Source organism: Daucus carota, chromosome 1 (assembly GCF_001625215.2).
Source record: "Daucus carota subsp. sativus chromosome 1, DH1 v3.0, whole genome shotgun sequence".
Taxonomy (NCBI): Eukaryota; Viridiplantae; Streptophyta; class Magnoliopsida; order Apiales; family Apiaceae; genus Daucus; species Daucus carota.
Genome location: NC_030381.2, coordinates 8,163,349 through 8,179,501, shown reverse-complemented (window position 1 = coordinate 8,179,501; position 16,153 = coordinate 8,163,349). Strand labels below are relative to the sequence as shown.

General features: G+C 36.0%; 2 protein-coding genes across 2 annotated transcripts; both read right to left on the bottom strand.

Annotated features, from left to right (window-relative positions):
- Positions 1 to 4,014: 4,014 nt before the first annotated feature.
- Positions 4,015 to 7,354, bottom strand: LOC135150820 (uncharacterized). The gene is made up of 2 exons (XM_064088058.1): positions 4,824 to 7,354; positions 4,015 to 4,735 (listed from the first exon to the last, which is right to left on the bottom strand). The coding sequence occupies exons 1-2, from the start codon at positions 7,352 to 7,354 to the stop codon at positions 4,015 to 4,017; spliced, it is 3,252 nt and encodes a 1,083-aa protein (XP_063944128.1).
- Positions 7,355 to 14,088: 6,734 nt separating this feature from the next.
- On the bottom strand, positions 14,089 to 15,485 carry LOC135150816 (uncharacterized). Its single transcript, XM_064088033.1, has 3 exons — positions 14,760 to 15,485; positions 14,275 to 14,373; positions 14,089 to 14,181 (listed from the first exon to the last, which is right to left on the bottom strand). The coding sequence occupies exons 1-3, from the start codon at positions 15,483 to 15,485 to the stop codon at positions 14,089 to 14,091; spliced, it is 918 nt and encodes a 305-aa protein (XP_063944103.1).
- Positions 15,486 to 16,153: the final 668 nt, after the last annotated feature.

Genomic DNA, 16,153 nt, shown 5'->3' with positions numbered 1-16,153 from the left:
TCCTACAAGAGAAAGTTTTGTCAAGTGTACAGAGGTAGAGGTAAAATGAGTTCAAATATATATACTTTAGAAGATAATTTACTTACAATTTTTTTCTTAATTGCTTTTGGACTTAACTTGTACTCGTGCCCAGGCTTGCGCTTGCGACTTTCTACAAAGATTTTAGCCTCTGATGGGGACCTCTGATTTGGGTCATCTTCTTTCTGTCAAGTAACAGAAACAACACTTCACTCGTAACTAGACAATGAATTAGACAAGCTTGGTACGGGAACATTGAAGGTAGACAAAAAATCGAAGTAATCGGAACATACACTTCACTCGTGAACTTTTCAAACTAATTAAACTAAAATTGAATTTAACAACTGTGAATTTGGGCATTACATAATTTGAGTGCATTTTTAAAAATAGAATTAAAAAACTGCCAAACTCAAAGCTAAACTCAAATTAGCGTACCAAGTCCAAACTGCTATTTAATCCAATAAAAATTTAAATGCAGAAGATTTAGAGTGCCTAATCTACCTTCAAATATTATTGAAGTCTATGCCTATTATAAACTCATATGGCAATTAGCCAAAAGTAACATCAAACTGGCGATTATCAACACTCTATAAATTAATATAAGAAAAAGGTACAAGGTACTAAATTTTATTTCTTACAAATTACGGACATCATCAATTAGCAAATATTTATGACAAATTATTAAAAGCTATAGGGTACTGAAGTTGTTTATGTTCATACCAGTGTTGTTCTAAGCTCAGCAAGACTTTTGCAACCGAGAGTGTGTGTCTCAACATACATATTGCGACGAGCCTTATTATCCTCAGCCAAAATCTATTACCAAAACAATGTTATCATATTTTACTTTCCATATCAAATGGCATGCAGCAAATTAATTTCTAAACTATATACTTGCCACCTTATAAATATACCTGAACTCCATCGTCCGCCCAGTAGTCCAACAGCATCTTAAAATCCTCGAGCGGAATATGATCCGGCCTGTTTTGAATCCTCTCCTCATCATTGTCAAATTGGGAGTAATGCATCAGCTTGACACGAGACTTGTGTGTTCTCCAGGATGAATTAAGTGTCTTGTACACCCACTTTTCCCCTTCTGGTGCAATATCAAACCTCTCCTATAATGTGTCAACATAGAACTTGAATGAGTTGGTGCACAGATATGAGAAAAGTAAGTAAAGTTGAGGTTATAGAGGTCACCAAAGTATATTCCAACATTTTCTTCTTCAAATCATCTGGAACAACATGCCAATTAACATAAGTAAGTGACACGTGATCCTTAACTAGAGTCCCCAGGAAATTGCTCAACTCGGATCTAGTTTTCCGCTCTCCAATTGGTTGACCTCGTTTACTCAATTTAACAAAGATCTTTTCAGCAGCAGTGCTAGCATGAACTTTTAACATTTTTGAACGTCCTCTACGTCTTTTAGGTTCTGTTCAGATAGCCATCAAATAAAATAAAATGCAATTACCATATTATTGCTAATAATCCTACTAATTATTAAAAATGAGACGTACAGAAGAAATAAAGTACAAATGACCATATTACCTGCTTCTACTTCTTCACCTTCACTTCCATTTTGTAAATCGGTATCACCAACATCCTCTCTCCTCATTTCAGCTTCAAGATTCTGCTTCTGACGTTCTCGCAGGGCCATATACGCAGCAATTGTACCACTTGGTGCAGAATTATCCCCTTGTTTTAACAGTTTGCTGCATGTTGGCTTTATAAGTTTTGCACTTTTGGTACTAGCAGCAGCAACTTTTTTGCCTTTGTCGATAGGATCCACCAGATCCTTATCACCCAAATCCTTATCATTTGCTCGCGAACGAGTTCTGGGACCAGGTATTGCTTTCCGTTTCTGGACAGATTTGATTCCCTATGCAGTAAATATTAAACACAAATGAAGAAAAAATGTACATAATAACTAAAACAGATATATATTGTGATATTGTTAATTTAATAAAAAAAATAATCATTTAGAAATTTTAAGACATAATTATTGCATGCAAATTGTGTCTAGCCTAATACAAATGAATAAGCGTTAACAAAACAAACTTAAAATTAACAACACAAAACATTTAAAATTTCTCAAAAAAGAAAGCATTAACAACTCTTTTTTATCTATATTCTTGATTACTAATTAAGTTAAGAGGCCTCTACCAACAAATGAAGAAAAAATGTACATAATAAGTGCAAAATCAAATGCAACCCCTTACACAAAATTACCCAATAGGTTCATATAATTTCACAAACAGCTAATTAATAATAAAATAAACACAAATAAAGAAAAAGTGTACATAATAAGTATAAAATATTACCTCTGAAGTGTCATCACTTTCATCTCCCGTCTCATTTTCCACAACATATTCAGGATCATCCCGATCCTTCTTTTCCTTTGTACTCTGCTGGACTATCGGCTTAATTGGATTAGCAGCATAATTTCCTAATCCGAGTTCCTTGAACTTTTTTTTGTTTTCTTCCACATTCTGAATTTTACGCAGCTCATACTCATTCACTCGGCCCGACTGCAAGTGTGAAATCAGGAAAATATCAGTTGGTATGTTGGAAAATAGGTGTGAGCTAAGGGAAAATATTACTACCTCAATTGTATCAATTTTTGATAAGTGTAACCTCCTTTTTGCCACCATTGCAGATACAGCGTTGGGGCATACATCTTTCTTCCACTGAGGGTTGCTTGAAAGATCCTTCTGTAGGTCCTCCAAACGCGGTGACTTTGGCAGATTGTTGTTTTCAACTTCTTGCAAATGAGCTGAGCTTCGAAGATTCTTTGGAGGTGTCTTTGGCAGATTGTTGTTTTGAACTTCTTGCAAATGAGTTGAGCTTCGAAGATTCTTTGGAGGTGTCTTTGGCAGATTGTTGTTTTGAACCTCTTGCAAATGAGTTGAGCTTCGAAGATTCTTTGGAGGTGTCTTTGGCAGATTGTTGTTTTGAACCTCTTGCAAATGAGTTGAGCTTCGAAGATTCTTCTTCGCTAGCTCCTGCAAACGTGGTGATTTTGGAAGCTTGTTCTGTTCAACCTCCTGCAACTGAGGTGACCTTGGAATCCTCTTGCTTTGCCTTTGTTGCTGCAGTTGGTGTGAAGAAACAAAAGTACGCTTGTTCTGTTTGCTTTGTAGATGTTCTGCAGAAATTTGCAAAAAGACACAAATCAGTAAACATGTGTCTCATGAGATTAAACACATAAGCAAGCCTTATTATAAGTAAATATGACTTAGTAATTTGTTATTATATTTAAATTTAAAATTTAAAATAAGAAATGACCTTTAAGTATGTTCTTTCTTGGTCGTACGACTAGAAATGGCACCCCTGGCTCCAGTGGCTTGCATTCTTTGTCAACAACACAATCCACATATATATTTATGTCCCCACCACTTTCGCAGGCATCTACCAGTTGAAGCAAATCTGAATCACACTTCAGAAGCTTCCATTGTTGGGGTTTTCCATTCAGCACATATAATCCTCCAATTTCAGTACAGTTGAGGCAATCCTTGACATTTTCTAGCGCCACTGTATATGAAAATTCATCCACGTCTTGGCGGTTGATAATAATACTCTTCCCCCCTGAATAACTTGTCTTGTTGAATGTGCCATCATAGTTATACCTCACATTCAGCAACTTCTCTGCCATCCTACAGAATTGAACATATATGGATTAAAAGAAGGAGACCAATTATGCGGATAATTTAAAAACTCAACTAGACAACTAAATATAAAGACAGAAGTGATTGTTATTAAGTTAAGGAATGATTAGCAAGAAAGAGAGAATTATGCTACAATTCCACAATTATATATGGAAAACAGTTAACTAACATTGGACCTTAGCAACACAAGTTTAATTAACTATGAGAAACAGTTAGTTAATTCAGAGATCATCACCAATTAAAACATCACCAATAAATTTCATTCTCCTAAATTACATATCAGCAACTAAAACATCTCCTAAATTACATATTACCAAAGAGTTTTTTTTTTACTTAAGTTGGTGATACAGGGACTTGTCTTTTAGGGATATCATCCCTGAACCAACTAAATTCACCAACTTGATTTTGTAGTTGGAAATCAAGATTAGAATCATGTTTATCATGAGGGTTGTTTTCTTCTTCCAACAAATCTTGGTCTTCAGCGTCACACCAGACCCTTGGTAGTCTTTTCATAACATATTGAACAGATTTTGCAATTGGATCTTCCACATAGAATACTTGCTGCACTTCTGAAGCAAGAACATAAGGATCAGATTTGTGACGGGACTTGTTAAAATTGACCCTAGTCAGACCAAAGGGATCTTTTTCTTCTTGGTACCAGCAACACTTAAACATAACCACCCTGAATACTCCCCAGTAATCAACTTCAAAAATATCTTCAATAAACCCGTAGTAGTTCACTTCCCCGATAATTGGATTTTTGTCCTTAGAATTTGCAAAACTAGTGGTTTCTGCAGTTAAAAAAACTCCACTGTTTTGTGTGGTGCATCGAGAATCTCTCTTCTTTGTGTGGAATCGATAACCATTTATGAAATACCCGCTAAACCTCCTCGCTGTTCGATTGGGACCTAATGCTAACACTTGTAACTCGGTTGAATTGGTGTCCAGATTTCCAACTTGGACCTTTAACCATCTCCAAAACTCTTTGGAGTGTGTTTGCTCCTTTTTGTATCGTTCTGAAGTTTGATCTGCTTCAACTGAAGCTCGATGAATCCTATCAAGTAAATAATTGAAACTGTTTAAAAAAGAGGCATTTTAATTAGTTTTTATTATTTAATAAATGTAAGGACTAGAGAACTTACTCAAGCAAAGCCTCAATTTCCTTATTGCCGCTATTGAACAGAGTGTAGATATGACATGCTTTCCATTCTGAATCTTCTAATTGGAAAACTTTGCCATCTTTATTCCTTCTTGTTCCAATATGGTACGTCACATTTGTTGGACATCTTCCAAAATCAGTATTTTCTTTTGCTTCTTCACAAAGCAAAAATCTTGAACAAAATGTGATACACTCCTCTGCTAGGTAGCCTTCTGCAATTGAGCCTTCTGGTTTGCTCCTATTACGTACATATGATTTCAGCTTTGCAAGATACCGCTCAATAGGATACATACACCGAAGGTGCACCGGTCCGCCGCATTTAACTTCATTACACAAATGGACAGGTAGGTGCACCATGATGTCAAAGAAGGCAGGTGGGAATATTATCTCAAATTCACAGAGAATTTCAACAATTTCTTCTTGCAACCTCTCAATATCATCCAAGACAATCACCTTGCTCCATAAGCCTCTAAGAAATTCACTTAATTTGATCAACGGCTTTGCCACCTCAGGTTTTAGTGATTTCTTTGCAGCAAATTGTAACAAGTAGTGGAGGATAAAATGCGCGTCATGGCTTTTATACCCCACTACTTTTCTCTCGTCTGTGTGCACGTAACGACTTATATTAGCAGCACAGCCATAAGGCAGTTTCACATTCTTCAACAGCTTGCAAAAGACATCTTTCTCCTTATCTGTCATGTCAAAGATGGATGCCATAATCTCGTAAGTCTCTCCATCTGCACCTTTAACAGGGTGAAGTGACTTCCTTATTCCCATTTCTTGCAAATCAAAGCGAGCACCCAAGTGGTCTTTTGACATGCCACCAATATTTAGTAAAGTACCTAATATATTGTCGCATAAGTTTTTTTCTATGTGCATAGCGTCAAGATTGTGTCGAAGTTGAACATGTTTCCAATACGACAAATTAAAAAATATTGACCTCTTTTTGAAAGGAGAGTCGATTTTACGCTTTCTCTTTCCCATTCCCTTGCGTTTCTTCCCAAATTGATTTTCAAACCCAAACAACAATTCTTCGATATCCTTTCCCGTTAATGGATCCGGAATCTGCCTCGTTTCAATCTGCCCATTGAATCTTTTCTTGTCAAACCTCCATTTGTGTGAAGGATCGAGATATTTTCTATGATTCATGTAGCACATTTTTCTACTATGTTTCAGATGTTCAGAACAAGTTTCGTAGTGACATATTGGACACGCTAGTCTACCCTTTGTGCTCCAACCCGACAACATAGCGTATCCTGGAAAGTCACTAATGGTCCAAAACACCCTTGCCCGTAAATTAAAGTTATGATCAGTCAAGGCATCATATGTTTGGATGCCGACATCCCATAATTCTTTCAATTCGGCAATCAAAGGCTGCATATAGACATCGATACTATTTCCCGGAGATTCTGGTCCCGATATTAACGTTGAAAGAATCAAATTTTCCTGTTTCATGCAGAGCCAAGGTGGGAGGTTGTAGTTTACAAGTAGAATTGGCCATGTACTATGACTTAAATTCATAGAACGAAATGGATTAAATCCATCAGCAGCTACACCTAGTGAAATATTTCGAATTTCCGAAGAAAAATCAGGATACATAGCATCCATTGTCTTCCAAGTTTCGGCGTCCGCCGGATGCCTTAGTTTCCCATCTTTCGTCCTTCCCGCTGCATGCCATGTGTTCAATTTGGAAGATTCCTTGGACAGGAACAATCTTTGTAGCCTAGGCTTTAGCGGAAAATATCTCATAACGTTTGCTGGCACTTTAGTAACTAACTTCTCTGGATCGTTATTATGGGCAGACCCTTTCTTCTCTTGTATAACCCACCTAGATACCCCACAAATATCACAGACTTGTTTATTTTTATTTGCTTCCCAATACAACATGCAACTATTGGGACAAGCATGTATTTTCTCGTAATGAAGGCCCAAGTCCCTAATCATGTCCTTCGCAGCATTGAAGGACAAAGGCATATTTGCTTCGGGGAAAGCATCCTTTATCAACCCCAATAATTCCCCAAAAGCAGAATTGCTAATTCCATGACTACATTTTAAATGGTAAAGCCTGATCATAAAACTTAAACGAGAAAATTTCTTGCAGCCGGGATATAGTGGTTGTTTTCCTTCTTTCAGATGCCGATAAATCTTTTTAGCCTCCGTATCTGGTCCATCGTCTAAATTCTCAAACATCTTCCCCGTCGCTTCTAAATTATCACCAAAATCATACCCCGTTTCGCAATCCATAAAGTCAGAACCTATATTTGCAGTACTATTTTCGACTTTCTTTTGCGAGACATCATATATCCATTGGACATGTAAAGCGGAAGGCCCTCTGCAAATGAGATGATCATAAATCACATCCTGACGATGCCAATATTGACCATTACATTTCTTGCAGGGGCACTTCATTTCTTCACCTACGGAAAAAAGGGGAAACGCATTTTCCACAAATGCTTGAATCCCACTGACATATGCTTCATTGTACCTAGGTAGTCCAATCCAATCAGCCTCCATTCCTAAAAGCTAGTCACACTCTGTTTTTGTCAAAATTAGTGAACAAATAAAGATTTGGCAGCCTGTTCAATTGCAAACCTACATATTATCATAATATTACAATCAAATACATAGTAACTAACACCTTACAAAAAAAATACATAGTAACTAACATAGTATCATGATTCAGCCAAACTAACTAACATAGTATCATGATTCAGCCAAACATTAACAATAATACTCAAAATACAAATGAGAATCACTTAAAAATATCAGTTGGTATGTAAACACAGTGTACATAATTACAAGCATGCATAAGACAGCGAGAGGGGGAGGGGAGAGAGAGAGAGAGAGAGTGAGTGAGAGAGCTGGAGAGAGAGAGGGGGGAGCGTAAAATATACCTAATCCCCTTGGTGAGAGCTTAAATCGAGCTTGGCTGCCTTCGAAACCCTAGGTGAAAACTTCTCTGCTTCGAACCCCCAAACTTCGAAACCCTAATTTTGAAACCCTAATTTTGATTTCTCTGCTTTGAGGCGAGTGAGAGCGCGGGAGTTGAGTGAGGTGAGGTGAGGTGAGGTGAGGTGAGGTTGAGCGAGGAGAGAGAGAGCGAGGGAGGTGAGGTTGAGCGAGGTGAGGTTGAGCGATGAGGTTAACTGTAATTAGCGATGAGATAGTGGAGAATAACCGTACTTAGCTTCGATTTGGGGGGGAAAACATGCCGCCCATTTTTCGGACACACATTCATTTTTATTTTTAATATATTTATTTTAATATTTTAACATTCTTTTAATATTTAATATTATGTTTTATAAATTTAATAAGTACAAATAAAGCAATATTTAATATATTCTTATATTTTCTGAAATTTATTTTTTAAATTACATTCTTATACAATATCGTTTAAAAGATATTTAAAAACATGAAAGTGAAAGTATAACTAGCATTATTATATTACATTGTCTATTGAGATACGACACAACCCGTGCACTATATTTTTCAATTATTTTTTCCCAACACTAGTAAGGGTATTTAATATCATCCGTATGGTTGGATCGTCTTAAAAGATATTCAAAAAAAACAAACAGTCAATCCATGACTATCCCCAATACAAGTATTCTGTGCTACACAACTTACACTACAGAGATACGACACAAACCCTGCACTATATTTTTTCATTATTTTTTCCCAACACTAGCAAGGGTATTTAATATCATCCGTACGGTTGGATCGTCTTAAAAGATATTCAAAAAAAACAAACAGTCAATCCATAACTATCCCCAATACAAGTATTCTGTGCTACACAACTTACACTACAGAGATACGACACAAACCCTGCACTATATTTTTTCATTATTTTTTCCCAACACTAGCAAGGGTATTTAATATCATCCGTACGGTTGGATCGTCTTAAAAGATATTCAAAAAAAACAAACAGTCAATCCATGACTATCCCCAATACAAGTATTCTGTGCTACATAACTTACACTACAGAGATACGACACAACCCGTGCACTATATTTTTCGATTATTTTTTCCCAACACTCGGAAGGGTATTCAAAAAGATATTCAAAAATTTAATCGTTTTGACTGTTATAGGATTGCCCAAAATTTGTTCAAAAATATTCAAAGAGCACTTTGACCATTTTGACTGTTATAGAATTGCCCCAAATCATTTTTAAAATTTGTTCAAAAATAACACTTGTGGGACCCACAAGTGCCACATCAGCAGAAGTGGGACCCACATGTGGGGACCACATGCCACGTCAGCACATGTGGGTCCCTATATAGTAATAATATCTCCGCGCGGCTCATCTCTGAAAACACACATCCCGAGCCTCTTTTTTCATTTTCTCAATTTTATCTCTTCTCTCTCTTCTTTCATTTTTCCTCCTCTCTCTCTTCTTTCATTTTTCATTTTCATTTTCTTCCCCTCTTCGCCTCTCTACCCCTCTTCGCAAATCCAAAATGAAATCATGTCTCCTAAATCAATAATCTAATCCATGGATTGTTGAAAGCCTTCGAATTCGACAATCGTTTAAAAATATTCAATTTCTGTGGTTTATAATTGATTGAATTTAAATCCATGGATTGTTTCTAATTTTGTTCGAGATTTATTGCAGGGGAACTCAGTTGATTAAGCATGGTGAGTCTCGAAGCTTCGTTCGAGATAACGAAGCATGGTGGAAGCGAGTCAACTCAGTTGTTTACTCGAAGCATGGAAGCGAGTCAACTCAGTTGTTGACTGAGTTGACCAGGTGAGTCTCATGAGGTCCAAACCATGAGCCCAGGTGCAAATCCATTTTTCATTCAAATTCGAATTCATTTAAATTGATTGAATTTAAATTCATGTACATATTGAGCTTGTTTGGTACTAATTCTTTCAGTTTATGTTGCTAATTGTGTTTATGGTGCTAATTGTGTTTATGGTGCTATTTGTGTTTATTGTGATATTCAAAAACAACTGAATTATGATGAATTATGGAGTGGTGTGGCCTGTGTTTATGGTACTAATTCTCTCAGTGGTGAATTATGGAAAAAACAAGTGAATTATTCAAAAACTCTTGGGGAAAGATTTACAAAAAACGAGTTTATGGTATTCGGGAGTTTGAATAATTTAAAGCATTTTAAGCTACGAGTTTTTAGTCTGTTGGCATTTTAAAGCATTTGTCTGTTGGCAAGAACGAAAACTATACAAGTGGGCAAAAACTATACCTCAGCAATCATTAAGACAAAAACTATAAGACACCTCAGTAACATAGATACAAGAACTATAATCATAAGACAGAAACTACACGCTACTGGCTTTTCAAAAGAATCAGATGAATACAAATTGAAAAATTAAACCATCCACCATAAACTAAACCATCAACAATACACCATAAGGCACCTCAGTAACTTAAGGCACCTAAAATCATAAGGCACCTCAGACCAAAACATAAAAAAGACCATACTTAAAAACCACCATACTTAAAAACTAGGCTTAAAACCAACATGAAAAATGAACCACCATACTTAAAAACTAGACTTAAAATCAGATGCTTCAAATCAGATGCTTCATAAATCAGTGATACTTAAAAACCATACTCAAATCATACTTAAACCAAAAAATCACCAACATTCTTAAAAACCATACTCAAATCAGATGCATACAAAAGAAACTAAACCATACAAAAGAAACCATCAACAACCATTCTTAAAATCCAACATCATAAACATACTTAATAAAGTTACCATCCAACTTAATTAAAGTTACCATACTTAAAATCCTTACATCAACAAAACATACTTAATTATACGTTCTTAATTAAAGTTCTTAATTAACAAAAGTTCTTAAAAAAACATACATCCACCAGCCCTCACCAGCAACCAGTTCCACCAGCCCTCAACGTCCATGACGCAGTCGCTGGACCAGTTGCGATTGCTCCACCATCACTGCTTTGAGATCATCCCCGAGCAGCTCCACCATCTTGTTCAGGGTAGTAGTCAACTGGGTGAGTTCCACCATCTGCTCACGGAGGGTCGCCAGGTGACCGTTCAGGTTGCACAGAGATTTCTCCACATTCTCTGTATATATGGGCTGTGTTACCGAGTTGGAGGCAGAGTGATTGCTATGAAAAAGAAAAAAATGATTACATGCATAGATTAGTGATTACAAAAATGAAAAAAAACGAAAATGAAACGAAAATGAAAGAAAACGAAAATGAAAAGAAAACGAAAGTGATTACCTTGAAGACGCCATCAAGATAGCTGGAGATTCAAACGAAAGATGAAGAGACGTTGAGAGGGTTTTTGTATAGCTTGAGAGGGTTTCAGAGAGATTAAAATGAAGATGTTGGTGGAGAGGGTTTAAATAAAGGCTGTAAAAAACTCTTAAGCTACCTCCACGGCTGGTGCATTCACCAATAAAAATTTGATTGCACACGGCATTTTTGGAACACACACGGCTGCTTCAATTTTGCTTTTTTGCAACGTAAAAAATTAAAACACTGCATTTTTATTTTATTTTTTGATAAAATTTAAATACATAAATTAAACCCAATTGGTACGTTTTTTTTACAATTTTACAATCTCGATTAAAAAAAGTTTAAAATCTCGATTTTATTGTTAAAAAAAATCTCAATTTTATTGTTTAAAAAAATTTCAATTTCATTGTTTAAAAAAATCTTGATTTTTTAAACATAAATAAAAAAATTCGATTTTATTGTTTAAAAAAATCACGATTTTTTTGTTCAAAAAAAAAAAATCTCGATTTTATTGTATACAAAATCTAGATTTTTAAACAAAAATAAAAAACAGAAGTCATATATAAGTATATGGGCCAGATTTTAAACAACTGAAACATGGGTAATCGATGAAATGGGCCTGATAAGCATAATTTTTTTTGAAGCCCATCAAAGAAAAGATTAGGTTATATTTTAGTTATGCATTGATAAACACAAAAGCAATGTTGGTGGAGTGGTTTCTGACTTGTTTTGTTATGTGAGAGGTCATGGGTTCAATTCCCTTGGCCTTCAAAAATTTCAAAACATTTTTGAAGTACTGCCCAACAATGCCATGTTAGCGTTGTGGGGCCCATGCCACGTCAACGTCGTGGGACCCTCACAGCCACGTCATCAGAGGTGGGCCCACATGTGGGACCCACACAGCCATGTCACAGTATTGGGACCCACCTGCCACGTCAGCAGAAGCGGGCCCACGTGTGGGACCCACCTGCCACATCAACAGTAGTGGAGCCCACACGTGGGACCCACCATGGCCACGTCAGCAGTAGTGGAGCCCACACGTGGGACCCGAACTGCCACGTCAGCAGTAGTGGGGCACACATGTGGGACCCACCTGCCATGTCAGCAGTAGTGGGCCAACAAGTGTGGGACCCAAATGTGGGAGCCACTAATTAAATAAATTTTTAATTACATAAATAAATAAATAAATAATTAAATAATTAAATTAAATAAATTATTGTAACAGTTGGATTGGCGTTACAAGGTTGCAACACTGTCACATCTATTTTGACACTGAATTTCGGCTACTGTAATACGTCGTGAGGAGTGTTTCATTATGTCAAAATCTGCCTAGCTATTGTAACACAAGCGTTACAAGGGCGTTGCAATAGGCCATTTATGGCGTAGTGTTCATCAGCAAGCCAAAATGTTGTTGATGAGGCTCCTCCTAGGCAGACTACAAGGAATGAAGAGGTCATAGCTCAACACAATCTACCAAAATCAACTAGAACAGTGAAGAATCATCCTCCTCAGTTGATCATTGGAGATAAATCAGCTGGAATCAAGACAAGGAAAGCTCAAGCCAACATTTGTGCTTATGCTGCCTTCATAGCTCAAGAGGAACCAAAGAATGTTCAAGAAGCTTTACAAGATGAAAATTGGATCATGGCAATGCAATAAGAACTCAATCAATTCGAAAGATGTGATGTTTGGGAACTTGTAGATCCACCAAAGGATGCTTCAATTGTTGGAACCAAATGGGTGTTCAAGAATAAAGTTGATGAATTTGGTACTATCACTCGGAATAAAGCTAGACTTGTTGCACAAGGATACAATCAACAAGAAGGAATTGATTTTGATCAAACATATGCTCCGGTTGCAAGATTGGAATCTATTAGGATGCTATTGTCATTTGCATGCTACAAGAAGTTCAAGCTACATCAAATGGACGTCAAAAGTGCATTCTTAAATGGATATCTAAAGGAAGAAGTCTATGTCAAGCAACCACCAGGATTCGAGGATGAAAAATATCCGAACCGTGTCTACAAGCTCAAGAAGGCACTATATGGGTTAAGGCAAGCACCTCGATCATGGTATGAAAGGTTAAGTGAATTCACTACTAGAAATTTGTCAATAGACATCGGCTAAAAAGCGATGTCTATGTAAAATCAGACCGATGTCTTCGTGGGTGATGAGAAAAGTAAGTGCATTACACATCGCTTTCTAGCCGATGTCTATAACCTGTTTACACATCGTTTAATATGACAATCTGATGTATTTTTTAACAGTAGATACCTTCACTATAATTTCAGTTCCTCATTCCTATGCCCTCTATATCATTTTAAACTTGTCACATGCTTAATAAAATGATACTTTAACATCTTAAAACTTGTAAAATAGATGTATATGATAACCTTTTACATCATGCTTTTATAGGAAGTGATGTGGTACCCTTCTTTTCTTTAAGAAAGCGATGTCTTTGTTCTTGTTTTACATCAGTGATTTTTATACTCTGATATCTATTATATAGTTTAACATCAGGCTTTTTCTTGTTAACTGATATGTATTCATTCTTATGACATCGCTTACTAAGTGATGTAAATGTTAGTTTTAAATTGCCATGAATCCTCCTGTTTCTTATGAATCCCCCTGTTTCATTTAAATTTCCAACAAATTCCAAAACAACACCAAAGCTATACTAATTAAACAACCAATTACCAATGTCTAGCCTACCATAACAGAACTAAAACAAAACTAGCTAGCAAAACAATACTTCCGCAAAAGCCAAATATATTACCATCAATCATTACCAATCAAATTACATCCACAATCAAAGAAACTGCACAAATCCTAAATATTAACCAAGCAACCACAATTTACAAGCAGTTCACCACATACTCCAGCAACCATAATTTACCAACTACATTTCCCTCCATTTATCAACAAAATCTACTTAGCTAGCTAGTGTCACTGTCTTACATAAACTGAACTAATTAAAGGAAACCAAAGTTCTCTAATAAACCAAAGGCCTGTTTATAAGAAGGACTCGATATGGCTAAGTGTCTCAAACCGAACCTCGTCAAGCTCAGCCTTGGAACAAATCACTTTTCGATTCTTGGATGCCCACTGAAAAATGTAAAACAATAACATTGAATTATACCTAAATTTATATGTACACCATTTAATTATATCAACAATGGATTAGGCAAAGAAAAATACCCTTTTAAAAAATGTCATTTCATTGTCCATGACAATCTCTTTCATATACCGCATAATAACATAGCCGCATTCAGTTCCACCGGGCTGTTTAGGACATCCCTATTTAACCAAAAAAACTCAAAATAGTAAGTAAAGTAATGCCCCTGGTTCTAAGCATCAGTAGCACAAATTGTTAAAAATAAATACGAAAGCTTACTGTAATATATTTGAAGCTTGGGGCTTTATTTCCCCTTCCGGCCTGAACATTGAAAGTAATCACAGCCCTGTCATCTTGGCAGTGTTAATAATGCACATGCATTTATATCTCCATAAGAAAGATAATCAATAAAAAAATAAATGAAAATACCTTGATATTGCTTTTTCCAAGTTGGGGAAACTAGTTGAACGAGGCAGAGGATTAAGTATGAAAACCTCGCCACCCCAAAACAGAATCTCGGAATAATTGGAAAATACCACATTATTTTAGCAGGAACATTAATCCTTACTTTACCATCCTTTCCTAACTTCCAGCGAGATAGACCACACTTAGGACACTCAGAAGCATCAACATATACCCCCTGATATAGTATGCAATCGTTTGGACATGAGTGGTACTTTATGTATTCTAGGCCTAAGTTGGATAATATTTTCTTGGCTTCATATGCATTAGGTGGCATCATATTTTCTTTAGGAAGGAGAGAGCCAACAGTAGACAATAAATCTGTAAAGGCGCTATCACTAATTCCAAACCTTGCTTTCCAATTATGCAGTTTCAGCATCGACTCCAATTTGGTACATTCACTACCCTCATACAAAGGCTGTTGAGCATCAACCACAAATCTCCTAAACTGATACGACTCATTATTGTACTCACTCGAATTATACGCAGCATCACAAACATTGACTGTTTGTGATGCATGACCAGGGGAATGCATCGATGCAGGGTCAAGCGTAGGTGCAGGGCTAGGGGCATTGTCATGAACTGTTGATCCTGTGATTCCACACCCTTGTGTGTGCCAAATCCAATCAAGGTATCCCAAACTAAAACCGTATTCATATAAATGTCCCCTAATAATCTTAACTGCAAATTTTTTAAAATTAACACATCTTTTACAGGGGCATGGGATTTTTTTAGTATCACTAGCATTTTCCTCGGCAAATATTAAAAACTCTTCAACCCCGATTTCATAGTCAAGTGTATCCCTATCTTTGAAAATCCAAGACTTGTCCATGTTATTCTCAAACTACCTGATTGTCAATAAATATGATATCAAATTACATGGTAACAAAGACCTAAACACATTATACAATTACATTTACAAACTAAACAAACACAAATATATTTGCACAGTTGTGCATAAAACATAAAACACAAATCCCAAGCTTAAAACATATATAAAACAGTACATAAAAAAGAAACCCCAAGCTCCAAACATATATTAAACATATATACAACTACACATTTAATTTTCACATGCATACATATAACTACAAAAAGTTATACTTGCAACCGAAACATATATATATATATATATATATATATATATATATATATATATATATAATAGCAAGCTAATAGCATGAAACTGATATGTGTTAGCATGCTATCAATGGTTGTTTATGCGGACTAACAGTATTTCAGGATGTTAGCATGATTATAGCTGTCAGCAAGCTTACAGGGATATTTTCAAGCTATCAGCAGGCTTACAGCGTGAACATAGAAACAATCGGATAAAGATCAAAGTCTATTTTCAAGGAGATTTAATAGGAAACGACTTTGTAAGGATTCTAATATTTGTATATATCTTATATAAATATTAGAGCTCAGTTTTATAAAGAGTTTTCATTCAAAAACGTTTTCCTAACTAATAGGAGATTTTATCTCAAATCGATCTTATCT

Excerpts from the sequence above, each read along its gene's own strand:
- LOC135150820 (XM_064088058.1), bottom strand. The coding sequence starts at position 7,354 with ATGGAGGCTGATTGGATTGGACTACCTAGGTACAATGAAGCATATGTC. Across the intron at positions 4,736-4,823 it reads GAAATTGAGGCTTTGCTTGA|GATTCATCGAGCTTCAGTTG; the intron begins GTAAGTTCTCTA and ends TTTACTTGATAG.
- LOC135150816 (XM_064088033.1), bottom strand. The coding sequence starts at position 15,485 with ATGGACAAGTCTTGGATTTTCAAAGATAGGGATACACTTGACTATGAA. Across the intron at positions 14,374-14,759 it reads AGTTAGGAAAGGATGGTAAA|GGATGTCCTAAACAGCCCGG; the intron begins GTAAGGATTAAT and ends TTGGTTAAATAG. Across the intron at positions 14,182-14,274 it reads AAATGACATTTTTTAAAAGG|TGGGCATCCAAGAATCGAAA; the intron begins GTATTTTTCTTT and ends TACATTTTTCAG.